Source organism: Phyllopteryx taeniolatus, chromosome 1, assembly GCF_024500385.1.
Source record: "Phyllopteryx taeniolatus isolate TA_2022b chromosome 1, UOR_Ptae_1.2, whole genome shotgun sequence".
NCBI lineage: Eukaryota > Metazoa > Chordata > Actinopteri > Syngnathiformes > Syngnathidae > Phyllopteryx > Phyllopteryx taeniolatus.
Window position 1 is genome coordinate 50,644,067 of NC_084502.1, and position 27,941 is coordinate 50,672,007.

The 27,941-nt window shown below is 45.4% G+C and overlaps 1 protein-coding gene across 6 annotated transcripts; it reads left to right on the top strand.

The window, feature by feature from the left end:
• The first annotated feature begins 402 nt into the window (after nt 1–402).
• srpk3 (SRSF protein kinase 3) lies at nt 403–27,666 on the top strand. Of its 6 annotated transcripts, XM_061748028.1 has the most exons (17): nt 403–768; nt 1,187–1,286; nt 4,556–5,742; nt 5,852–5,960; nt 6,041–6,128; nt 14,026–14,113; nt 14,208–14,314; nt 14,385–14,550; nt 14,827–14,852; nt 16,249–16,341; nt 22,949–22,982; nt 23,465–23,683; nt 25,604–25,701; nt 25,803–25,910; nt 26,002–26,071; nt 26,822–26,914; nt 26,984–27,666. In XM_061748028.1, exons 1-17 carry the CDS (start codon nt 759–761, stop codon nt 27,166–27,168), a joined length of 2,781 nt encoding a protein of 926 aa, XP_061604012.1. In that variant the 5' UTR covers nt 403–758; the 3' UTR covers nt 27,169–27,666. The 6 variants fall into 6 exon arrangements, with proteins under 6 accessions (XP_061604012.1, XP_061603963.1, XP_061603983.1 ...); XM_061747979.1 differs by having other exon boundaries at nt 26,822–27,666; XM_061747999.1 differs by having other exon boundaries at nt 22,952–22,982; nt 26,822–27,666.
• The last annotated feature ends 275 nt before the right edge of the window (nt 27,667–27,941 follow it).

Consider the following 27,941-nt stretch of genomic DNA (forward strand, 5'->3'; position numbering starts at 1 on the left):
TCGGGCTGTGCCGCCTGTCACTGAGTATCTTCTCCACATCCACTTGTAGTTCAGTAAGACATTATGGGTTTGAAAACATGCTCTGAGGGAGGGAGGGAGGGAGGGAGGGAGAGAAAGAGAGAGCGAGAGAGAGAGAGAGAGAGAGAGAGAGAGAGAGAGAGAGAGAGAGAGCCTGCATGGTATACTGCAGTCAAGTGGCGAAACAATGAATTACACTTTGGTTTTATATTTTATGTAATTATTGTGCTTACGTAAGTCAAAGCTTTGGTGAGGTTAAATTAACAGGTTTACACTAACATGCATGTTTTGAGTTTCTTTCTTTAGTTTGATTTGTTTATCTGTTTATAATTTTTATTGATTTAGCCAATGCAGCTTCGTGACCAGTGCGCATGCGCTAAGGAAGCCGGGTGTCGGGTGACAGATAGGCTGTCAGCAGCTGTTTCGGGCTGTGCAAGCTCACATCAAGCGCAACACACCAAGAATAACCTGAGAGCTTCTACCACAGACACGCCACTGAGCCGGTACTGACCGGACAGTGGGGGAAAAAATACGCCTATTTTCACTCCGGCGAGGCTGACAGCACAACGCACGCGAAACAACACACCTCACGGGCCAGCAGAGACCGTGACCCGGTTCTGAGCCTGATACCGTTGGGAACAACCTGACAAGCCGGGCTGTTTCCACAAGTCTGTTGAGCGAACAGAAGCTAGCTAGTAGTCAGCCTTGACAGTCCCCGCTGATCCGCTTAGGGTTTGACAATGCTAATAGGTAAAGTATTATGGATTCGGCTCCGTGTTTCGGTGTCGCCGTCAGTGCTTTCACTCGTTCGTCTAATGTGGCCGAGCGCAGGTCAACATGCTAAGTGCTAGCCAGCTGCACCACCACAAAAATATGTACGTCCCGCTGGAACAAGACGATACACTCGCGAGTGGCGTCACTTCCGCTTGATATCCTGTGTAAAATCAAATATGGTCATTTGATTGACGTGAGCTTTCGTTAGTGTCCCATTGAGGTGTGCGCGTGTTTTTCCTCACACAGCAACTTGCGACATGTAGTTCGAGGCAGGTACATATATCTTTTACATATTAGCTTTACACATGTCAAAAGCAAGTCAATGCCTTTCTGTTTCGTTGAAGCCTTCTTGTTTCCATGGCTTCTTGCTGACCACGTTTGTGTCTTCTTTCAGCAGCCTCTGCCGGGATGGCAAGTGCAAGCTCTGCCTCCGGCACCAAGAAGCACAGGCGCCGTGGCAAAAAGCACCGCAGAGTCCGCACTGAGGAGACCCGGTGAGACGGACGTACATGGACTCAAAATTTATGAACGATTGCGTGTTCGCGCACAGCATTGCACATGTGACCTACACGGCATGTCACTGCACACACGTTAACTGTACCAAGCTCAGCAAGGCTGTCCAGACCCCCTCCCTCCAAGTCTTTGTGCTAAGCTAGCTGGTGTCCAGCTGACTCAGAGAGGGTTAGTTGTCAGGCCACAGCCAGTCAAGGCCATTAATAGAAGCACATGCTGAATTAAGATCCCACAACACACACTCTTCAGTCTTTTCCCATGCATCTCAAGCAGACTTCAACAATGTCACTGAGTCACAGCAACACTGTCCATGTCGGTGTCACACAATGATCAGGCACTAACAACCAGCTGAGCTTTTTTCTGGAGTTGTGGTGATATTTTTTGTCACTTGTTGTAGTTACACTGCATGCTTTCCAGTTTCTATTTTGCTGAGTCACAAATGTCACAATTGTGATATCCATCATGTTGGCGCAATGAGAAAAAAAAATGCATGCAATCGGATATCTTCAGATAAAAATCTAATGTGTATTGAATATCTGCCAATGTGAGTGCAGTATATATATAGACCCTTTCCAAAAAAATTGAATATCATGGAAAAGTTTATTTCCATAATTTCATTCCTAAAGTTAAACTTTCATAGATTATCGATTCAGGGCCAACAATTTAAATAATTTCAAATATTTATTTGTTTATTTTTACATAATTTGGGCTTCCAGCTCATAAAACCCACCAAATCAGGAATAAAAAAATAAAAAAAATAGAATACTGTGACGAAATCATCCCAAATTTTGCTGGCCATAAATGTTTTAAACTGAGTCACACACTAATCATCTACTAAACTCAAAGCACCTGCACAGGTTTCCCCAGGTGTCATTAAATTGCTTCAGTTTGGTTCAATTGTCTCAGTTGGGTTCCATATGGGGAAGACTGCAGACTTGAAAACTGGCCAAAAGACCATCATTGATACCCTCCATAGGACCAGATAAAAAAATCTTGTCTAAACTACAATAAAAAAAATAGAAAATTACATATGGTCTAATTGTGCTACATTAGAGGTGCAAAGAAAAGTAAATATGATCTTAATATGGTACATTAGAGGTAGCTATTATATATGGTGTAAATATGTCATAAATATAAGTAATCTGTCAAGTGGTCCAAACACGTTTTTATTAAATAAAAAAAAATAAAAATCTTTAGCGATTTGTTTTTGACCGCAGACCCCACACCTGGTGAGGAAAAATTGGCCGTGTGTGCTTACAGCACTTATAGTCTGTGGTGTACTGGGGATATAACCAGACTAAACGACACCACACACATAATGATGTCTGCCGTAGTACCAAGACTGACCTGTGAGAGGCAGCCTGGTGCCACAGAGCATCCACACTGATGTAGTGAATGGTTGGCGGTACAGTGGTAGTCAGTCAGTCAGTGTTTTGGCCATCTTAAATGTTGAATTAGTATAACATTTATGATTGTCAGCCTGACCAAGCAGATAGGGGAGGAAAGAAAATCATTATTAACACAGCCCACACCAAAGGGTAATCGCTCAGTATAATTTTTACAGCCAGCCAAAAATTGGGCCTTTGTCAACTTGGATCGAAAGGGAGGAAAAATGCTAAAATATGGTGCGGTTGTCTTATTTATGTGTACCCCGCTTTAGTCCGTCTGTAGTATGTGAGCATTTCAGTCGTTAGCGTTGACTTTCTCTCACAGGGGAAACAACCATGGAAGAGATACTTGTTTTTAATTAAGAAGACCAGTGACTATTCTTTTTTCCAGCAATCATCCCTAAGTTCCATTGCACTCAGCAGAAGGGTGCCAAAAAGTAGCAGTGGGACAGGTGGCTGCTGTCTTTATGGAGTTTCTAATCAACATGGAATGAGGACTTTAAAATCCATCCATCCATCCATTTTCTGAGCCGCTTCTCCTCACTAGGGTCGCGGGCGAGCTGGAGCCTATCCCAGCTGTCATCGGGCAGGAGGCGGGGTACACCCTGAACTGGTTGCCAGCCAATCGCAGGGCACATAGAAACTAACAACCATTCGCACTCACAGTCATGCCTACGGGCAATTTAGAGTCTCCAATTAATGCATGTTTTTGGGATGTGGGAGGAAACCGGAGTGCCCGGAGAAAACCCACGCAGGCACGGGGAGAACATGCAAACTCCACACAGGCGGGGACGGGGATTGAACCCCGCACCTCAGAACTGTGAGGCTGACGCTCTAACCAGTCGGCCACCGTGCCGCCGACTTTAAAATCTTCCATAACAAATACATTCTCAAAAACAATTGATTACTGAAGTACATCACCTATTCTACTGCCCACACCTCTCTTCTCATGACTAAAATTCTATTTGCGCAATTTAAGTCAAGTTTTTAAAGCAAGTGATGCCATTTTAAAAGGTGAGGTACAGTGCTGTGAAAAAGTATTTACCCCCTCGCAAATATTTTTTATTTTTTTTGCATGGGTTCCCCACTTTGTTTAAAGGTTTAATGTTATTTTTGTGATTTATTTCTAAAAAATAATAATGTAATAATAATAAACAAAAAATATGTTTTGAAAATATAGAGTAGGCGCCTGCGGTCTGGTGCACTGGCGTTGGGGCCCGTCCAACGGAGATGCTTCAGGGAAAGATAACGGTTTATTACGTGTCCTTGCTTGCAAGCTAATGAGCTACAGTAATTGCCATTTTTGCCCAGTCTCTTCCTTATTGTTCAGTCATGTACACTGACCTGAGGACAATGGCTTTCACCGAGTTGACTTGATTTATCTTTGTCTGCTATTTTCATTTGTTTGACTATCTTAAATGTTAAATGTGGGAAAATGGTACAAAAAATGAGTTTTAGAAGGGGGCTAATAATTTTTCACAGCACTGTAAATTTGATGCGTCAACTTTGAGAACCCCTCAGAATGTTGGCATATACAAGCTTATTGGTGGATAATTTTAACTGAAACTTGTCAGCCATTTGGAGAAGAGTTTCCTTGTGTAGCAGACAACATTTTTGGGAAATGTCATGTTGCTACAAAAAGCTATACATGACAGTTGTTGTGGACCGCTTTCCTGCTATTGACAGTGAAAACAATTGAAGTGAACTACTGTAAACTGTACTGCTTGCTGGAACTGTTGATGATGCAGTTGTTATGATGTCAATGATCAATCACAAGTAGCGAAGATGTCTGATATCAGGAATGAAACGTTGCCTCCTTCCAGTCGGGGGTGTGCTTAATGAGGGTCTTCTGTCTCTTTTAGTTCTGATGACCTTTGTGACAGACCGTCACCCCGGATGCAGGATGACTTGTCAGTCACCCCCTTCACACCCAAAACAGTCCCAACTCAAGGAAGTACCACAGTTGAAGCCCAAGAAATGACCCCCCACTCTCTGGATACATGCTCCCCTGACCGGGACCCCCCCACCAGAGATTTAACATATACCCCTTTAGCTTCCCCCCAGTGTCCTAAAGATGTTCCCCAGAGCGCCATGCTCCTCCCTTGTATCCCCCTGACAGTGACACACCTCAGCCAGCCACTTTCTATTACACATCACAGGTCTGCCCACAACCAGTCACTTCCCGTTACACATGAGAGTTCTGCCCCCAGCCAGCCACTTCCTGTCCCATCTCAGAGCCCCTCCCACAGTCAGTCACTTCCTGACCCAGGTCAGAGCCCCTCCCAGAGCCAGCCTCTTTCTGCCCTGGCTCACAGTCCTGCCCACAGCAAATCACCTCAGAGCAGGCGTTTACTTCCAGTCCCATCTCAGAGCCTTGCCCACAGCCAGTCACTTCCTATCCCATCTCAGAGCCCCACTCACAGTCAGTTACTTTCTATCCTATCTCAAAACCCCGCCCACAGCCAGGCACTTCCTGTCTCATCTCAAAGCCCCACCCACAGCCAGCCACTTTCTATGTTTTCTCAAAACCCCGCCCACAGGCTGGTACTTCCTGTCTCATCTCAAATTACTGCCGACACCCGGTCACTTCCTGTCCCATTTCAGAGCCCCACCCATAGCACTAGCCAATCACCATCAAGTGTCGGGAAGGAAATGCCATATGATTTTAGCGCATGGACTCATTTACATTTAGAAAATTCTAAATCTAATCTAGCAACAGCCAAAACCACCACCCTGTGCCCAGCAAAAGCCTCAACCACTCCTCCATTAAACACTTCCCACCCAGACCCATTACTGCTCACCTCTGTGACCTTCACCAACAGTGTCTCGTCCTCTCACCTCGGTTCCTCTCTGTGTTCCTCCTCTGGCACCTCCCTTTCAAACTCGAAACCTAACCCTTCAACTTCTGTGATGTCATCAGCGGCAGTGTGCACATCCATCCCACCACCGGCCAATCTGAGCCCGCCACCTGCAGAGTTAACCCTGCCCCCTGCTCAGCTTCTAGGTTCTGATGATGAAGAGCAAGAAGACCCGTCAGATTACTGCAAAGGTGGCATTTTCAACATACAACCATATCTGTTCATCCAGGAAGCTTTACCCCTTTGTGACCATCAACCAGATTCAGAATTTGTGTGACTGTTCTGGTCTTTGTGTTCCAGGTGGTTACTATCCAGTCACCATTGGGGACCTCTTTAACGGGAGGTACCACGTAGTCCGCAAACTTGGCTGGGGACATTTCTCTACTGTCTGGCTCTGCTGGGACCTGCAGTACGACTGAACAGTTTGTCTTGTTTCTCTACTCCGCCTGCTGCCATGTCCTCTGACCACGTGTCTGCCTGTGTTTTCAGGAAGAAACGCTTTGTAGCATTGAAGGTGGTGAAGAGCGCGCCCCATTACACAGAGACCGCACTGGATGAGATCAAACTGCTCAGATGTGTGAGTGACAAGCCTTGGACCATCACATCCTGCACCTAGTCCTGCACAAAGCCCTACACCTGCACGTAGATTTGCACCTAGTCCTGTATGTAGTCCTGCATGTAGTCTTTCACAGTGTCCTACACCTTGTCCTGGACCTAGTCCTGCACTTTATCCTACACCTAGCTGTGCACCTTGTCCTGCATCCATTCCTGAACCAAGGTTATTATAGAGAATGAAAACAAATGAAATGACAAACTAAAATTGAAAAAACATTTTTGTACATGACATTAAAAAAAAGAATGTTTAAAAAAAAAAAAAAGTGAACTAAAACGACATTTTATGTTTGCAAAACTAAGTACCTTATTTTCACGACCATAGGGCGCACCGTATTAAAAGGCGCAGTCTCAGTTATGGGGTGTATTTCTGTATTTAACACATACATAAGGCGCACCGTATTATTGGGTGCAGGCAGGCTAAAATACGGTAGCATGCATGCACGCTAAAACAATGTTTTTAAAAAGGCAGCGGGAGCAAAACTGAGTTTGGTTGTACTTTATTGAAGTATTTAACAATGTACTCACATTATGTTTTGATCAATCCTCATCCACAAATCCATCAGAGTCCTCATCTTCTGTATCTGAAATGAACAGCTGGCCAAGTTCTCCAACAAACACGCCGGCTTCCCCCTTGTCATTGTCAGAGTCAGTCTCGTTGCCGGGGGGCTGTTCAGCAATGATGTTGGCTTTCGCAAAAGCTCGGACAACAGTCAAAGCAGACACGTTAACCCAAGCATCCACAATCCATTCACATATGGTGGTGTAACTCGCCCGGCGTTGCCTCCCAGTCTTAGTAAAGCTGTGTTCGCCATCTGTCATCCATCGTTCCCACGCTGCTCGCAACTTTACTTTGAACGCCGTGTTTACACCAATGTCCAGCAGTTGCAGTTCCTTCGTCAAGCCTCCCGAAATGATAGCAAGCTCCGAGTTCATTTGCTGCACTTGTTTTTTCACAGCGGCTGTCAGATGGGCGCGCATGGGGTCACAGATCAACAGGGACGGTGACGCGTGGAAAAAAACATCCGGTCTCTTTACGTACACCTCACTCAGCCACTCTCTCATTTTCTCCTCGTCCATCCAGCCCTTTTGATTGGTCTTAACGATGACTTTGGCTGGAAAGATTTCTTTCGGCAGCATCTTCCTCTTAAAAATCACCATAGGTGGCAGTTTCTGTCCATTACCATGGCAACCAAGCACAACAGTAAAAGCCGACTTCTCGTGCCCCGTTGTGGGTATCGCTATCGTGCTGGTCCCCTTCTTCTCGACAGTGTAGTTCACTGGGATGTCGAAAGTGAGCGGCACCTCGTCCATGTTGATGTGGTTGGGCTTTATGTGTTTGTCGGCAATCTTTTTACTGCAGTAGGACCGGAAGATGGCCAGCTTTTCCTTGTAATCTGCCGGAAGTTGCTGCGCCACGGTAGTACTTGCCCAGATGGATAAATGGCGGCGATTCATAAAACGAAAGCACCAAGACGGACCTCCTTGAAAATGTTCGATTTTCATTTCTTCTGCAAGTGTTATTGCCCTCAGTCGAATGGTGACTGTAGAGACGCTTCCTCCGGCTGTTCTTTGATCATTAATCCATTGCTCGAGTTGGTCTTCCAACTCGGGCCACCTCGCCTTGTTTCCGCGGAAACTCAGCTTCGTCTTCTTGACTTGGCGAAGCTCGTTTTCCTGCTTCCACCACTTGCGAACCATGGTTTTGATTATCTTGAATTCTCTCGTGGCTGCTCGATTCCCATGTTCCTCTGCGTAACTGACAGCTTGCAGTTTAAACTGTGCTTCGTAAGCGTCTCTTTGAAGGTGCCATTTTCGGTCTTGACCCAAACCGATGTTGTTTTGCACAATGCACGTACCCGCACTATATACCTACTGGGAGCGTGGCTTTAGCCTCCTCCTTCATGCACCCTTCCCCTGTCCTCAGCCACATCCACTTTTCCTCTGAGTAAGCAGTGTGTCGGCAGGGGATGCAAAAAAAAAAAAAAAAAAAGGTCAAGCGGCGTGCTCATCACACAACATTTATAGATTATTATAAGGCGCCCCGCCCATTTTGGAGAGAATGTAATTTAAATTTAATTTCAATTGATTTCATACATGAGCTTTCGTCGTTGATTTTTAAATGTATTTATTTTGGATGAATACATGACGGAATGAAGGTCGAACAGTTATTTGGGAATTGTAGTACGCTGTCTCCCACCAGGCGGCACGGTGGACGACTGGTTAGAGCGTCAGCCTGAGGACCCAGGTTCAATCCCCGGTCCCACCTGTGTAGAGTTTGCATGTTGTCCCCGTGCCTGCGTGGGTTTTCTCCGGGCACTCCGGTTTCCTCCCACATCCCAAAAACATGCATTGATTGGAGACTCTAAATTGCCCGTAGGTGTGACTGTGAGTGCGAATGGTTGTTTGTTTGTATGTGCCCTGCGATTGGCTGGCAACCAGTTCAGGGTGTACACCGCCTCCTGCCCGATGACAGCTGGGATAGGCTCCAGCACGCCCGCGACCCTAGTGAGGAGAAGCGGCTCAGAAAATGGATGGATGGATGGATGTTTCCCACCACAAAAGTGAGGTAAAGCGGTAAAGGAATTTCTCACTGACAGCAGGTGATTGAACAACAGGACATTTTTACAGCACTACTTCAGCAGGAAAACTTGAAAAGCTTTGTCACAATAATCATGGACTCAACAAACTAAAACAAACTGGATGCACTCTCATACGAGAGGTAAAAGCAAACTTACGTTTTGTCTATATAACAGTCAAAAATCTGAAACTCCACTTGTTTACAATTGAGGAACAAGGGAAGGAAAACATGGAAATAAGAATTTGATTTTTTTTCATTTATTTTTAAAAAGGCCATGTGTCACATGAATGGTTTTACTTTACGTTGTGATGCATCTAATCTAACCTTAGAAGTAGTATTATTCACTGCACATATTGCACTTCAGTTCAGTTAATATATTTTTTTCATCTCCATTCATCCATTTTCCTCCGCTTAGCGAAGGATGGGTTGTGGGGGCAGCAGCTTAAGCAGGAAAGCCCTTACTTCCCTCTCCCCAGCCACTTTGTCCAGCTCTTTTGGGGTTTCCCAAGGCATTCCCAGGCCAGCCAAGATGTAGACGTAGCGTGTCCTGGGTCATCCCCAGGAGCCTCCTCCCACTGGGACGTGCCCAGAACATCTCACCACCGGGGGGAGGATGCCCATCTCAATGCAGAGGAGCAGAGGCTCAACTCTGAGCCCCTCCTGGATGGCTGAGCTTCTCACCCTATCTCTAAGGGAGAGCCCGAACACCCTGCAGAGGGAACGCATTTTGGCCGCTTGTATCCGGGATCTTGTTCTTTCGGTCATGACCCACAGCTCGTGACCATAGGTGAGGGTAGGAACGTAGATGTCCTCTCTGACCCGGAGATGTCACTCCACCCTTTTCCGACTGAGGACCATTGTCTCAGAATTGGAGGTGCTGATTTTCATACCAGCCGCTTCAGTCAGCTGCGAACCGTTCCAGCGAGAGTTGGAGATCACGGCTTGTTGAAGCCATCTGAACCACATCATCTGCAAAAAGCAACGACGTGATACTAAACCTAAATCGAAACCACTGAAGACCCAAACTGTGCCTAGAAATTCTGTCCATAAAGTTAATGAACAGAATTGGTGGCAATGGGCAGCCTTGGAGGATTCCAACTTTCACTGGAAACAAATCCGACTTACTGCTGGCAATGCGGACCAAACTCTGACACCAGTTGTACAGGGAACAAATAGCCTGTATCAGGCAGTCCGACACCCCATACTCCAATAACACGCCCCACAGGACTCCCCGAGGGACACGGTCAAACGTCTTCTCCAAGTACACAAAACACATGTAGACTGTTTGGGCAAACTCCAATGCACCCTCGAGGACCCTGCCGAGGGTGTAGAGCTGGTCCACTGTTTCACGGCCAGGACGAAAACCACACTGCTCCTCCTGAATCTGAGATTTGACTTTCTGATGAACCATCCTCTCCAGAACCCCTTGAATAGACCTTACCAGGGATCCTGAGGAGTGCAATCACCGTATAGTTCTCAAAAAGGGGGCCCGCCACCCCGGTTTGCCAGTCCAGAGGCACTGTCCCCGATGTCCAAGCGATGTTGCAGAGGTGTGTCAATCAGGACAGCCCACAACATCCAGAGCCTTGAGGAACTCAAGGCGGAACTCATGCACCTCTGGGGCTCTGCCACCGAGAAGCTTTTTAACCACCTCGGTAACCTCAACCCCAGAGATAGAAGACCCCACCTCAAAGTCTCCAGTCTTCCTCATGGGAATTGAGGAGGTCTTCGAAGTATTCGGCCGACCAACTCACTGTCCCCACTATACACAGTGTTGACTGTGCACGAAGCTGTTTAGAACTCAATTTCCATTGCCTCACTGAACTCCTCCCACGCCTGAGTTTTTGCCTCAGTGACCACCAAAGCTGCGTTCCGCTTGGCTAGCCGGTACCCATCAGCTTCCGCCGGAGTTCCACAGGGGAAAAAGACCTGATAGGACCCTTTTTTCAGCTTGATGGCATCCCTTACCGCTAGTGTCCACTAACGGGTTCCGGGATTGCTGCCACGACAGGCACCGAAAACCTTACGGCCACATCTCCGGTCGGTCGTCTCAACAATGGAGGCATGGAACATGGTCCACTCGGACTCAATGTCCCCCCGCCTCTCCGGGGATGTGGGTGAAGTTCTGTCGGAGGTGGGAGTTGAAGCTCCTTCTGACAGGGGCCACAGCGAGAAGTTCCCAACAGACTCTCACAATATGTTTGGATCTGCCAGGTCAGACCGGCATCTTCCCCCAGCAGCGGAGCCAACTCACCACCAGGTGTTGATCAGTTGATGGCTCCGCCCCTCTCTTCACTCGAGTGTCCAAGACATGCGGCCGCATGTCTGATGACACAACCACAAAGTCGATCATCGAACTGTGGCCTAGGGTGCCCTGGTGCCAAGTGCACGTGGACACCGTTATTGTCTGAACATGGTGTTCGTTATGGACAATCCATGACGAGCACAGAAGTCCAGTAACAGAACACCACTCTGGGTTTTGTTGTCATAGGGTGTTTCGTACCCCCTGAACGCTGGCAGGTAGCACTAACCGTATTTCTACTCTGTTACAAAGATCTAAATGTCGCTCACTACTTTTATTTATCAGTTATTGCTTATTTATCAACTATTTCGTGCGCAAGACGACAACTTCAACTTCCGCATTGGGCGCTGTTTGCGCCAATCTAATTTAAGCGCGAGTGACGTTTAAGTCTAGTTCACCAATCGAATGACAAAAAAAAGTCACATGACCTCACACGTCATCTTCTCTTGGGCTTCCCAGGCATAGGTTTTAACGCTAGATAAGCCACCATTTTGGGAAGGTCGTCATTACCATGAAGGCAACGGCGCGCTACTCTTGTTTACATTTAGACGAACAAAAACAACAGCTTTCGTGTATTGTAGTATTTGTCTGGCACTGTCTGCCCAAATGTGGATATTTCAGCTCATTTATAACTTGAGAAAACACTGTGCAGTAAATTGCAAATTTTATTTTATTTTGTAATTGTTTGTGCCATTTACTCTACTTTATTAATTATTTCACTGTGTACTTTTTACTCTTACTCAAGTATTTTTTTTGGAGGACTACTTTTTACTTGAGTCACATTATTGTCAAGTAGCAGTACTCTTACTTCAGTGCAATATTTGGCTACTCTACCCACCTTGGGAGCGGACATCCTCTATTGCTACTCTTACGTTTCATCAACATTTTTGTTCATCAGTGTCGTATTTGCTGCACTGGTCTTTTTTATTTTCGCATTTGGGTGCTGCGGGTCGTGGCCCTGTTTGTGGTCACAGCGGAACCGCAAAGCACACGTAGCATCGGGGACAAGAGCTGAGCCGCTTGTACATCTTGTATTAATTAGGAAACATGACGACAATTATCTAGTTTACGGATGTTAATGTTAAGTGTATTAAGCGACGGAGCGATGTTACGGATTATGTCACAACACAGAATGAACTAACTTCAAATTCAGAAATGGCCAATAAAAATAGAAAAATACTGTACCTAATATTTTCCTGGAGGATGCATTTGGGATTAGCTTTTGAAGTTGGTAATAGTGAAAAATTATGTGAAACAGATTTTAGTCAATTCTTTTCCAGAATGTGAGTGCTTAGGGAGGAGGATGCTATTCAAAACAAAAAAGCAGAGAAATGAGGCAAATGTAATGTTAATCTTCAATTTGTACATCAACATGAACTTGAGCGGTGTAAATAAATGTTTTTCTGCGTGAAGAAAATTTGTTGATTTTGCCTTATTGTACTCTTAAGAGTCTTCCAGATTGCTTCATTTATGTTAAAATGAAACCCCCCAGACCCCCCCTACAATGTTTATTTTTTTGGGGTCACCTTTTTCATGCCTTTGGTTGTTTGCATGTCTGTTAATTTATGTTAAAATAAAAAAATAAAAATCTCTAAGGGGGCCCGGGGGATGTTTTTTTTGCGCATGTCTGGTTAATGGAATTAGTTACATCCGTGACGATGTGGGAACGTTTTGGATTCAACCCAGATGAACGCAGCCACCCCGCTAACACAAACGACATGGTCTGTCGAATTTGTATTAAGTCGCAACAAAGACAACACAACTTAAAATCTCAAAGTAACAAAATCCATTTTAAACACAACCATCCCACCCAATTTCTTCACCTGGGAACAAAAAACACGGTGAGACATCTCATGTTTCCCGTCAGGTTGCAATTATGGAACCCTTTGCCCTACAATGCAAATACAAATGTGAATATAGCGCACATATGCTCACATTATATATACAGTGTTACTATTGTAAAGAGATGTATAGCTATTGAACATGTTGACAAAGCAGAGTTTAAAGAAATGCTCCAGACTTTTAAAAAGTAATATACATCTTGAATCAAAACCGGTTTCTTTGATCTACTTGTTGTCACAAATGTTACTTATTACTTGGCACTTTTTCTTAACCAACAGGAAACTTGATTGGCAGTATATTGCCTGTTAAGGCATTAATGAATGTTTATATCTCTGTGCCAAATTTGTTGAAGTGCATTTTTTGTGAACATAGCCTGAGTCTGTTTTATTTATATTTTTTGATCTAAGATACAGTATTTTATTTATTGTTCTACATTACAATGTCATTATTCTTAGAATTCTAATTACAATTGAATTGTTATTAAAAAGTATATACCTGAATTATTATGCTCTAATATCATATCAGTGGCATAAAAACATCGATAATGTTGTTTGTCATGGTAGTTTTTTGGAAAACATATTGTCCTAAAACAATTGTTATCATGACCGGCCTAAACACATAATACACTGAGAGAGAACATGAGCAAAGGTGATGTGATGATTAGTTGCAGGGACTCATTGTTCCCGGTTTGGAACTCGTTTCCATGACGTGCATCCCGGGACTCACATCGTCTCAATGTTAAATGATGTATGACTATACTATATTATACTACACTATAATATACTATAATGGATAATCCAAAACTATTATAACCCTGTCCTAAACTGAGTACTGCATCTAGTACCACACACAATCCTAAACCTTGTAACACAACCAGATCCAAAATTAGTATTGTACTTTGTCCCACAGTACTAAATTGTTCTTTTTTTTATATTCTTAGTATAAGTGGAGGGAGACTAGCAAAGTAAGAATTCCATTGCTCCATTTGTGTTTTTACTATGCATATGGCAATAAACATCTTGAATCTACTACCACACCTAGTCCTCCATCTGGTCTTGCATTAAGTCCAACCCTAGTCCTTCATTTTGTCTGGTCATGTCAGCAGCCAAAAGGCCCTCATGGTGTCTCTGTGTCCAGGTGAGAGACAGTGACCCCTCTGACCCCCACAGAGAGACGATTGTCCAACTTATTGATGACTTTAAGATTTCTGGAGTCAACGGAGTGCGTATCCTTCATCCTGTCTACCTGTCTGACCGTGTCTACCAATCTGTGTGACCATGTCTATCTGCCAAGTCTTTGTTATCCTCAGCCTGTGTCAGATGTGTGTATGGTTCTGGAAGTTCTTGGTCATCAGCTGTTAAAATGGATAATCAAGTCAAATTACATGGGCCTTCCTCTGTTATGTGTCAAGAGCGTCATTAGACAGGTAACACACACACATGACAAGATGTCGTGTCACGTGATATATACGTCTGTTTGTGTTGACCTGTTTGCAGGTGTTGCAAGGTCTGGACTACCTGCACACAAAGTGTAAGATCATCCATACAGACATAAAACCAGAGAACATCTTGCTGGATGTGGATGAGGTCTACATCAGAAGGCTGGCTGCTGAGGCCACCATCTGGCAGAGAGCGGGCGCCCCGCCCCCTTCTGGGTCATCAGGTGATTGATAGCCACTGATCAAACTCTTCTTGAAGGCTGCAGGACCTCTCACAGTCTTTTGATGCTCCTCTCACTTGCATCTAAGGCTCCTCCCATTCAGTCTGGACTTGCTTCTTTGCCTGACTTGTTGCTGCTGTCTTTTAATCTCGAGCACTGGCTGTTTTCCGCACTTCCAGTTTTCTGTTCTCATGTTCTCCTCTCTATCTTTCTCTCTCTGTCTCTCTTTCTTTCTGTGTCTGTATGTCTGTCTGTCTTTCTCTCGGTGTGTCTCTCCAGTCAGCACAGCTCCCAGGGACATCCAGGTAAGTGTCCAGCTGTGCTGCTCGCTATGTTGTGATTAGTTACTCTGCTTCAGCTCTTGTCTCTTGAGTTTTGACTGATTGGACCAAACGCAACAGCCTGATTGTGGCATGTCATCACCACCTCCATACCACTCACTCCCTCGCACACAAATGCACAGAAAGCCTTTTGAGCGCGGCGCAGCTAACATTAGCCTCTGCTGCTCCTCGCCTTCCTGTCACTTTTCGTCGTAGCTCTCCTTTGCTCTCAGAGTCCATTCAATGTGTGAATACTACTACTTTATTCTGCCTCACTGTCATGGGAATCAGATCTCCTCAGACTTTACGAAACCAAAATAATGCCACACTGCCCAACTTTCCCAGCCTTTCTCATCAACGGTGTCATCCGTTGAGCCTTGAAGGGCCGTGTCTCCTGTCGTTTCTTCAGAGGGAACACTCCTTTTTTTTTTTTTTTTTTTTTCTCTCCCCCCATGCTCTCCCACTGCTGTGAGGTGCATGGCTGCAAGTAGTAGGCTACATACTGCACATTAGCGTCTGTTGCGGCTCGCTGCTAATGTGCTGTGAGCGTCATCCTAACATGGCATGGTTCTTTTTACGCCACGATTGGGTCACTGCGGAGCAATTCGCAATATTATTGGCTGTTCGTATTGTCTGTCAAAACCTGGATGAACGCAATCTCCAAAGGTCTATCAACCCCATCTCAAATGTCTTTTGAGGAAAAGTTATTTTGAAATGTGTATATAGTTTTATTGCCCAGCCCTAATGAAGACATACTGTATTTTGACGGACCGTAGCTGCTGCACAACAAGACCAAGACGCCCACAAAGCACACTGCTTCCGACCTCAGCCACCATTGCCTCCGGCTAGCAACTGTCAATTGCACTGAGAAAAGAACAAATCAGTTCATAAAGTGTTTGCATTCACTTCCGCTCAAACGATTGTGTGTCTGAACACGTCATTCGTGAACAACACAACACTGGCCGAGCCCCCACATCCCTCCCAAAAAAGCAAGAAAATGCAAAATGCTTGGTACACAAATGCGCACTGACACACTAAACTTTTGTGTTTTTAATATTTTAAGTGCAATGTGCACCTGCGCACCAGTTACAGTATGTGCACCCCTGGTCATTAATAGGTCTGCATTTAGATACTGTGAGCCCAAACTAAAAAACAAATTCACAAACTATAGTCGAACAACTTCAGGATAGCCTACTGTGTGTGTGTGTGTGCGTGTGCGCGTGTGTTTGGGGGTGGGTGGGTGTGGGGGTTAAGTGTGTACGTATGGGGCCCCAGAATTCAGTGCTATGCCCCTGCTCAGAGTCATGATCAAACTGGATCTTACAATATTGTTGTGTCCTAATTCATTCTCTTACCACTTTGTGTGTGTGCATGCGTGTAGGTTGGTAAAATGTCCAAAAACAAGAAGAAAAAGTTGAAGAGAAAAGCAAAGCTGCAAGAGAAACTATTAGAGGAGAGACTGGTGGACATTCAGGTACTGCAGTGGCACTCATACATAACAATAGGAACCTCGATTTAACGGGCTACTGGGGGAGGGGGGAGTCATCCATTACAGCCGATATATTGAAGCACTTTTTTTTGGTGGCCACATGCACCCATATTACTGAATAGTACAAAATTGTTTTGTATTTTTTGTGTGGCCTAAAATGCTCAATACAATACAAAGTTATTTTAAATAAATATTTTTTAAAAAGCTTTACAATATTTGAAAGGTTTTACATTTTATCCAAACTTACCACGCTGGTATGCTTGATGGTGACATTGTTGACATACTGATAGGCGAGTCGAGGCAGGCCGCTTTCATGAGCTGCAAGGAATTAGTGTGCCTCCTAGTTCCAAATTCGTTGCTATAGACCAGGGGTCGGCAACCTTAAATACTCAGAGCCATTTGGACTATCTCCCACAGGAAAAGAAAAAACACTGAGAACCACAAAACCCATTTGTCATTAAAAGTGAGAATAACACTGGATGTATCATTTTTTTACCTGTATGTATAAAAACTATAGTGTTGTATTTATGAAATCAATGGACTGCTACGGGGAAAACTACATTTATATTTTTGCATGTAACAAAAACAATCTAAAAAAGATATGCTTAGTTGAAGCTTATTTTGAAATAAAGTCAATATCTATTTGAGTCCCCACCGGCTCACAACGTCCCCAAACCAATCTTAAATTATTCACCTGCAGCCAAACAAAAATTCCCTTTGCTTGTTTTCTGTCAACATTTTATCGTATGTGGAACATGCAGTCAGCTGTCAACTTAATTTAAAAAGGACTCTTTCATTTAGCAATGAAAAATATATATTTGTAAAAAAATAGCCAATTAAAATATTAATTTTAACCTGGTTAATTAGACTTTTGCCCCTGAACATCAGCGCACAGTATCGGCACATCACACATGATTGTAAGCTGTCATCTGTGAGGTATGGCTGATGTTTGTTTTTAATATAGTTCATGTAGCATGCAGCATTAAACATTGTTTTTTCAGAAACTTGTCTTTTCTTGGTTTTTATCTATGGTTCATCTACCAGGCATCGAATAGCTCAGTAAATGTTGGTGCCAGGTGTTGCACATTGACGGTTGTGACACATAGGTTGAGGGAGGAAAAATATATCCTTTCCATTTTCCGTACCGCTTATCCTCACTAGGCAGGCTGGAGCCTTTTAATTTGTATTAACACAAACTTCATTCATTCATTCATCTTCCGTTCCGCTTATCCTAACAAGGGTCGCGGGCGTGCTGGAGCCTATCCCAGCTATCTCCGGGCGAGAGGCGGGGTACACCCTGAACTGGTCGCCAGCCAATCGCAGGGCACATATAAACAAACAACCATTCGCACTCACATACGGGCAATTGAGATAAAATATATATATTTTTAAATTATTAATGTTAAAAGTGCACCACAAACTTCAAATTCAGCATAACAGTTGAAAAATGAACGCCTCCTGCCCGATGACAGCTGGGATAGGCTCCAGCACGCCCACGACCCTAGTGAGGAGAAGCGGCTCAGAAAAATGAATGAAAATGAAATTAAGTACTCATTTTCCAAAGTCAAAGAGAGCCATAACAAAAGGATGACAGAGCTAAATACGGCTCTGGAGCCGCGGGTTACAGACGCCTGGCATAGACGTATTCCTCTTGAAGTTAACCCCGTCGCCATGCTGCTCTGTCTCTGCGCAGATATAGAGCAGATTATAGATGGATTCAACTGCTGCTATCATGGCCGCAACCTCAATGCATGGCCTGGAAATGTTACCACATTCAACTGCCAAATGTCAAAGCATTGGCTTTAATGGAATGTCACCACATTCAACATAGTGCTGGGCGATCTGGCCTAAATTTGATATCACGACTCCCCCCCCCCCCAAAGATATTCAATATGACGATTTATTGTTTTAAAATTTATAAGCCCCTCCTGGAAGCCGTCACCTTATCATGGTGAAGGGGTTTGTGTGTCCCAATGATCCTAAGAGCTAAGTTGTCTGGGTCGTCACGCCCCTGGTAGGGACATCCATGGCAAACCTAGGCGAGGGACCAGACAAAGGACGGCAAAAAAACCCTATGATGAATATTATAAATGGATTTAGGTTTCCATTGCCCGGACGCGGGTCACCGGAGCCCCCCTCTGGAGCCAGGCCTGCAGGTGGGGCTCGAAGGCGAGCGCCTGGTGGCTGGGCCTGCACCCATGGGGCCCGGCCGGGCACCGCCCGAAAGGGTAACGGGGGTCCCCCTTCCCATGGGCTCACCACCTGTGGGAGGGGCCATAAGGGTTGGGTGCAGTGCGAACTGGCCGAAGGCAGGGACCTTGGCGATCTGAACCCCGGCTACAGAAGCTGGCTCTAGGGACGTGGAATGTCACCTCTCTGGCAGGGAAGGAGCCCGAGCAGGTGTGTGAGGTCGAGAAGTTCCGACTAGATATAGTGGACTCGCCTCCACAGACAGCTCTGGCTCTGGTACCAGTCCTCTCGAGAGGGGTTGGACTCTCTTCCACTCTGGAGTTGCCCACGGTGAGAGGCGCCGAGCAGGTGTGGGTATAGTTATTGCCCCCCCGGCTCGGCGCCTGTACGTTGGGGTTCACCCCGGTGGACGTGAGAGTAGTTCTGACTGTTGTTTGTGCCTATGCACCAAACAGCAGTTCAGAGTACCCACCCTTTTTGGAGTCCTTGGAGGGGGTGCTGGAGAGCGCTCCCGCTGGGGACTCCATCGTTCTGCTGGGGGTCTTCAATGCTCACCTGGGCAATGACAGTGAGACCTGGAAGAGCGTGACTGGGAAGAACGGCCCCCCCGATCAGAACCCGAACGGTGTTCTGTTATTGGACTTCGGTGCTCATCACGGATGGTCCATAACGAACACCAAAGGTGTCCACACGTGCACTTGGCACCAGGACACCCTAGGTCACAGTTCGATGATCGACTTTGTGGTTGTGTCATTGGACTTGCGGCCGCATGTCTTGGACACTGGTGAAGAGAGGGGCGGAGCTGTCAACTGATCACCACCTGGTGGTGAGTTGGCTGCGATGGTGGGGGAAGATGCCAGTCCGACGTGGCAGGCCCAAATGTATTGTGAGGGTCTGCTGGGAACGTCTGGCAGAATCCTCCTCAGAAGGAGTTTCAACTCCCACCTCCGACAGAACTTTGCTCATGTTCCGGTGTAGGCGGGGGACATTGAGTCAGAGTGGACCATGTTCCGCGCCTCCATTGTTGAGGCGGCCGACCGGAGTTGTGGCCGTAAGGTGGTCGGTGCCTGTTGTGGCGACAATCCCCGAACCCGTTGGTGGACACCAACTGTGAGGGATGTCGTCAAGCTGAAGAAGGAGTCCTACCTACCTTTTTGGCCTGTGGGACTCCTGAGGCAGCTGATGGGTACCAGCTGGCTAAGCGGAATGCAGCTTTGGTGGTCGCTGAAGCAAAAACTCGGGTATGGGAGGAATTCGGTGAGGCAATGGAGAAAGACTTCCGGACGGCTTTGAGGAAATTCTGGTCCACCATCCGGCATCTCAGGAGGGGGAAGCAGTGCACCAGTAACACTGTGTATAGTGGGGATGGGGCACTGCTGACCTCGACTCGGGACGTTGTGAGCCGGTGGGGAGAATATTTTGAAGACCTCCTCAATTCCACCGGCACGCCTTCCCATGAGGAAGCAAAGTCTGGGTTCTCTGAGGCGGGCTCTCCTATCGCTGGGGTTGAGGTCACCGTGGTGATTAAAAAGCTCCTCAGTGGCAAGGTCCGGGGGTAGATGAGATTCGCCCTGAGTTCCTAAAGGCTCTTGATCTTGTAGGGCTGTCCTGCTTGACACGCCTCTGCAACAACGTGTGGACATCGGGGACAGTGCCTCTGGATTGGCAGACTGGGGTGGTGGTCCCCCTTTTTAAGAAGGGCGACCGAAGGGTGTGTTCCAACTACAGGGGGATAACACTCCTCAGCCTCCCTGCTAAGGTCTATTCAGGGGTGCTGAAGAGTAGGGTCCGTCGGGAAGTTGATTCAGGAGGAGCAGTCTGGTTTTCGTCCTGGCCGTGGAACAGTGGACCAGGGTTATACCCCTCGAGGGTGCATGGGAGTTCGCCCAACCTGTCTACATGTGTTTGTGGAGTTGGAGAAGGCGTTCGACCGTGTCCCTCGGGGGGTCCTGTGGGTGTTGCTTTGGGAGTATGGAGTACTGAACCCTCTGATACGGGCTGTTTGGTCCCTGTACGACCGGAGTCAGAGTTTGGTCCGCATATCCGGCAGTAAGTCGGACTCGTTTCCGGTGAGGGTTGGACTACGCCAAGGCTGCCCTTTGTCACCGATTCTGTTCATAACTTTTATGGACAGAATTTCAAGGTGCAGCCGAGGCGTAGAGGGGGTCCGGTTTGGTGCTTTTTGCAGATGATGTGGTTCTGTTGGCTTCATCAAGCCGTGATCTCCAACTCTCAGCCGTTCGCAGCCGAGTGTGAAGCGGCTGGGATGAGAAGCAGCACCTCCAAATCTGAGACCATGGTCCTCAGTCGGAAAAGTGTGGCGTGCCCTCTACAGGTCGGGGATAAGATCCTTGGGGTCTTGTTCACGAGTGAAGGAAGAATGGAACGGCGGATCGGTGCAGCGTCTGCAGTGATGCGGACTTTGTATCGATCCGTTGTAGTAAAAAAGGAGATAAGCCGAAAGGTTAAGCTCTCGATTTACCGGTCGATCTACGTTCCTACCCTCACCTATGGTCACGAGCTGTGGGTCGTGACCGAAAGAACAAGATCCCGGATACAAGCGGCTGAAATGAGTTTCTTCCGCAGGGTGTCCGGGCTCTCCCTTAGAGAGGGTGAGAAGCTCAGTCATCCGGGAGGATCTCAGAGTTGAGCCGCTGCTCTTCCACATCGAGAGGAGCCATATGAGGTGGCTGGGCCATCTAATTCGGATGCCTCCTGGACACCTCCCTGGTGAGGAGACCCCGGGGACGACCCAGGACACGATGGAGAGACTACGTCCTTCGGCTGGGCTGGGAACGCCTCTAAGCGGTAGAAAATGGATGGATGGATGGAAGTTTATAACTGTATAAAACTGGACTGGACCAAATTGATTTTGATTATAAAGCGGAAGGTTTATTTACAATTATAAACATCACAAATAAATAAATGTCCCTGCAGGTATTTCAAAATATAACAATCTCAAAATTAGTGATGCACTGAAAAGAAAATTCTTGACTGAAACGACAACAAAAAAAACACAAAAGAGAAACCCAAGGCTGAAAAGCGAAACACTGGAACAAATTATTATGCTGATTAGTAGTAAAATTACATTTATGACTATGACTGCGGAGCTGCCAACCTATAGAAATTAATTTCCAGAATGATTTTCGAAAACATAATTATTACCATACAGTTGTAATCGTTAATGTATTATGGCTTCCATTTGTTATTTGAATGAATTTCTTAGGGTTTGGCTCTGTTGTAGGTGTTCATCACTTAACCATTAGGTGGCAGCAATGGACTTAAACATGCCCAGACTGCCAGAAATCAGAAAGAAGACACGAAACAGAAACATGTCATGTGGAACGAATACAATGTGATCTGCAAATGAAGCGAATAAAAAAAGAAATACAAGACTGATTCTTGAGCATGCCACACTGTGCAAACCCAACTGTTTGGAAAATTTAGGTCAGACAGCGACGGCTGACCCACTGTCAAAATATTTGCGTGATCAGCAATCGCTCATGCAATGGAGCTAGCTTGTACCTGCTAATGCTAACATGAACAAACCCCGTGAACACTTTCTATTTCGTCCATGAAAGGCAAACTACTATCTTATCTTCCCGCCCCGTTCACGGACCGAACACAAAAACACAAGCGCCTCAACTGGCACCACGATCGCCGCGCGGCGTTGTTTTCTTTTCATTACAGGAGCGGCACACCGTCGCGGATCTCTTTAACGTGATACAGCCGTTGCATTCGATAATGTGCTTCATCTTCAGGTGATTTAACATGGATATGCCTGTCTACGTCGTAACATCTTTTATACAAGTTTTGCAGACTACGGTTGTTTCCAAATGTTAGACGTGCCCTTTTTTTGGAACTGTATATGGCTCGCTAGTCACTAGCATCTTCAGTTGGTGCAAGTCTTGTGGAGAAGTGAAAAGTATAGAAAATAAAATTGATGATTCCCTGATCGAGGATTAATGAAATATTGATCCAATCGAGCTTTTCGATATATCGCCCAGCACTAATTCAGCATTGCCGCTACGCAGGCACCGGAAGCACGTCTGGTGCTGGTTGGATGTAGTCATTTTATATCTGTGACCCGGAAATACGTGTGTCCCAGTCTTTGCCTATATTGCGCCACAGCGCCAGTAAGCAACAGGAGCCAATTCTGGAACTAACAGACTTTGTTAACACCAGTTTAAATGACAACTAGAAACTATTTTTGGACATGATCTGTGCAGACGGTCCGATACTTCCTATATCCGTTAAATCGAGATCCGGTAAATCGAGGTTCCACTGTACTATTACAAGAGCTTATAGTGTACCTGTAACGAATACTACTACATTATAAAATCAGCTAATTACAATCAATTATCAATCAATAACATTGAATATGTTTTGTGTTTTTGGTCAGAAGATGGATGAGGAAGACGCCACACTCACTAACTGTAAGTAAATACTAGGGATGCACCAAAATGAAAATTCTTGACCAAAACGGAAAATGAGGAACCCATGGGCGAAAGCCAAAATAGCAAAACATAATTACTCTATTACTGTGTTCTCCAACATGAGCACACCCCTCTGTACTTTGCCACTCTAAAATTGAAATCGCTGGAGACACTCCCTTTTTATGATCCTCTCCGCTATAACGTGGTTCCAGTTTTTTAGTGTACGCGACTGCGCACTGGCTGCGGTTTTTGATTGTGTTATAACAACATCCTCTTTCGGCCATTTTATTTCAGTGACAAAAGTCTTTCGGTCCGAAACCGAAAATGTACTTTTGGGCCATTGTTCGCCGGAATATTTCGGGAGACAAAATTTTGGTACATCACTAGTATACACCATAGTATTACACAGTTGTACACATAGACTTACACAATTACACACACAGGCTTGTGGTTTTAAAAGAAAAAGGTTTTTGCATCCACAGGCCTTCCAATTGTCAATGGCAACACTTCCTGCAATGCAATCAATGACAAAGTGAGCCCAATGTCATCTTGTTCCTGGTTGGAGGACAGTTGTAATGGCGACGACCCAGGGCGGTTTTCCAGCCCCGCCTCCGGCATCTCGGGGTTCTCCAGCTGCGCGATCTCAGGCACATCGGAATCGACTCTTTCCACACATTCAGGATACTCCAGTGGACAAGACTGTAAGGACACACTCCCACTCCCACAGAAATTGACCTTTCGCCAAGACCCCCGCCCATCCCTTTAAGCGTTCAACATGACTCTTCCTCCGTCTGCACTCCCTGAACTAATAAAACCCATAGTGTCTTTCAAATTTCGACAGAAGCAGGCAGGGTGTGCAGTATGCCTTTGAAGGTTACATCTTCACAAGCAAACCAAATCAAGACGCTAAGATAACATAGCATTACAGAGCAAATTTCATAGCGCTCCCCTGCCTCTTCGTGATTCGCTACTTGCGAATTTATCTATTTGTGAAGTTTTTTTTTTTGGAACCCATCCGCCATGATCTGCTAAAAAATGTAGCCTTTTTGTTGTTTTTGTGCTTTTTGAAACACTAATATGCGACAAGATTCCACCAAATCCCTGTTTAATAGCCCTAAGATGCCACAAGATAGTGCCAAAAGCCCTGTTTAGCTGTCATGACCTACTGTATGTTGACATGGCACATCTCAAATGAGACACAAGTGAGAAACATTTTAGGGAGGTGTCAATTATGCAATTTTTTTTTCGCTATTCACAGCAGAGCTCAGTCCCGCTATTAACACATTCAATGCCAACTCCTAGAGTTAGAGCATATTGCCAGATTTTTCAAGACCCACAAAATATTGTGTTCTACGATATATATATATATATATATATATATATATATATATATATAAACCAAGTGAAAAAAATACTCTTCTTTCAGCAGAAGTTTGTTTCTACCTTTTTCCGTTCCTTAGTAATCAGCAGTTGAATATAGGTAGGTTTTACTAAATTCATCAATTTCTCCCATCAATTAAAAGATATGAAGCGTACAGTGACCTTTATGCATGCTTTTGTGAGACTCCTAACATCTGAACAGTGTTTTTATTTCATGATCCAGCTAAAACAACATTTAGGAATGGCTTTTAATTTCAAAATAGTACTATTATTTATTGACATGTGAATGACGCAACTCACCGGATACAGCCAGTCATTGCCACGTACTGTTCAAACACCAAATATTGCGATTGTGGTCTTCTTAGACGGCTTAGATCTCTGTTGTGCTTATCACATTTATAGCACACACATACTTCCGCTACTAGCACAACACATATGTTGAGAAATCTATACATAATTTGTTTGAGTGTAAAATCATTGCTTCAACTCATTGCGTCTGCGCAGCAACATGGCAGCTATATCCTGTTTGTGTGAATGGGTGGAACAGAGAAAACGTAGTTGCTATTGAAGCTAAAATGTTAAATTGCTGCCATCTGCTGGTTATACCACCTCATTACAATGCTTCCCAAGCACAAGACTTTCTGGGGAATTGTATGAGGTCCTGTGTCCAATGCAGTACAAAATTAAAGAAAAATAAATTAAAAAAACGACAGATGTCGTTCTTGGCATTGAATGAGTTAAGCGTGGGATTACTTTGCAATCCATCAAAAGCAAAGAGCAATAGGCCTATGCAAACGTTGCAACCAGGAACATGTAGCTGACCTCGTTAGCTTAACAGGCTAAGGCCTCAGCTTAATGTTAGCATTTTTGAGAGAATAAATGAATATTTTACAGCTATTGTAATAGAAGTACATTGTCTACTTTGGAGCAGACGGAGATGTGACTGCTGAATTTTGAGAGATTCAAATTACTATGCGCACAACTGGATTGTTTTATCTTGAGCCTGCATTTTTGTGGCTTACTCAGGGTAAGATTGATTGAATTTAACAGGGCGCCTCTTGGAAAGTGTCTGCTCGCTCTTCTCTCCTACTCTGATTGGCCAGTTTGCGTTTGGGGTGGTGGCTTAGCGAAAGGTTAATTAAACAGCACACATTACAGTATCAGTTCAGCTCAGATCTGAAAAAAAGCAAATGGACTATATTTGTCAAAGTGTACATCACTGTGTGTGTGTGCATTCACAGTGTTTTGCGCATCAGACTTCGTCGTCAGTCCTCTTGACCCTCACAACGCCGACAAGTTGCAAGTGAAGATTGCTGATCTTGGAAATGCTTGCTGGGTGGTGAGACTCTTCATGTGATCAAAAGCTTGCTGCATCACTTCCTCTTTCTTGATCATATGACCAATCACACTCCTCTTCCCTGTCTTGTTTCTGCCCCCCAGCACAAGCATTTCACTGAGGACATTCAAACAAGACAGTACCGGGCCCTGGAGGTTTTGATTGGAGCTGAGTATGGACCTCCTGCTGACATCTGGAGCACTGCCTGCATGGTGCACTTACAGACACACAGACACACACGCAGTCAAGTTGTGTTTAACCATTTGGCTGCGTGTTTGTTTGTGTTTGTGTTGAATATTTCAGGCATTCGAGTTGGCCACTGGTGATTATTTATTTGAACCTCATTCAGGCGAAGATTACACTAGAGATGAAGGTAAAGGCTGCACCTGCATCAGGGGTATAATTCAGGATTAAATCTCACACGTCTCATCCACACATCAAATGCAACAATTATTGAACAGTAGCAGGCTGTTTTGAATCCCAGGGGCGGACATGCTCGATACTCTCATCTGATCGACTGCAGTCCGATTGTTGTCGCATTTGATTAGGTTCTGATGGTCTCTGCTGATGCAAATACAGTATATTGTGAAGGAACACTGCTGCTTTATATAAGCTGTTGGGCAGATAGTGAGGTGAAGTACTGCAGATGAAGAGGCGTCTGAATGAACCACGTGTTTCAATTTGAATACTGGAAGGCTGTCCAGTTTAACTGAAATCCTCACAAGGGTAAAACGCTATTACAAAAGACATCCACTGTTACACAAGTCAAACGGTCTCACATACATTAAAATGCGCTCCTATAAAATACTGAAATTGACACAGGGACAAGGGACAGCTCCCAAAAAGCGAAACACAACTGTCCCCAACAGGGTGGGTTGAAGGGGACCTGGAGGCGGGTACAAGGCTAGCCAGGAGGTCGGCCAGGACGGTGCTGTGCCACCCTGGGTGACTATCCATGTCGGCCACATCAAAAACCGCCACTGTGTATTGTGTATGAGTGTTTCAGTTGTTTGTATGAGAGCATTTCAAGTTGCTTTTGAGAGGTAATCCTGAATTATGTCCCTGACAGCCTCTCATACTCATACACTTGGTGCAGAGAATAACATTTGTAGTCTGTGTTAAGATCACATTGCTCACATCATCGAACTGCTGGGCTCCATCCCTTTGCCCTTCGCCTTGTCTGGCAGATACTCCAGAGAATATTTCAACAGACGAGGTGAGCCCACCCATGCGTCCTTAGCGTCTGTGTACAATGTCTCACATATGACCTGTATGTGGGGATCAGGTGACCTACGCCACATCTCCAGCCTGAAGCCGTGGGCTCTGTTCGAGGTCCTCCTGGAGAAGTACGAGTGGCCACTGGACCAGGCCGCTCAGTTCAGTGACTTCCTGTCCAGCATGTTGGAGCTGGAGCCCGAACGCAGGGCGACCGCCGCCGAGTGTCTACAGCACGCCTGGCTTCAGCAATGATGCGCACGTGTGTGAGAGGTGTCATGACGGCATGTGTACCCATGAAAGGGCCTCTTTGCTTTACTGTCACTCACCGGAAGTGTTACCACAACCTCCCAACAGGGTGTGTTCCAAACACGGCAGCTGCATCACACTCGTCTTCATGTGTCTTCAAACTTGATGAAGGTACCTTTGTGTCTGCCATGTTGTCTTGTGTAAAGGTCATTTGACACACGACGAGCCGCTCACGTACACTTTTGGAACGCACCTGAGTGGACTTTGCCCCTTGTTTTCTGCTGTCGTTCTGCAACTTTGCTGAATTGTGTTGATTGAGCTTGGTTTTTGTGACCACTGACATGTTTGGTGTTTAGATGAGCTTCCTGTCATGAATATTGAGTGCCTTCAAATCAGCCCTGATCCTCGACCGCCTCACAGTGATTTTTTGTTTTTTTTTCTACCAATCCACATTTTGTGTGAAATTGTTCTTCTGTACAAAAATAAACTTTAAAGAACCACTGACATGTTGGCTCAACTTTAAACTCACGGGTTGGACCTGATGGAGGGAAAGAATGAGTCTGCCCTATGCTGGTGAGGGCAAACGCATACATGTACTGTATATCATTCACAGTTGAAAAGAATAGTTGAGCAATTGAGTTGCTGCAGGTGACAAACATCTGGCAAAGGAAGGCAACATTTCAGCGTGTGCCTCAGCAATCAGTTCTATGTTACCATAGAAACAAATGTGTTGAAGAACATCATCTTTGTCTGCTTGTTGTCCACCATCAAGCTATTGT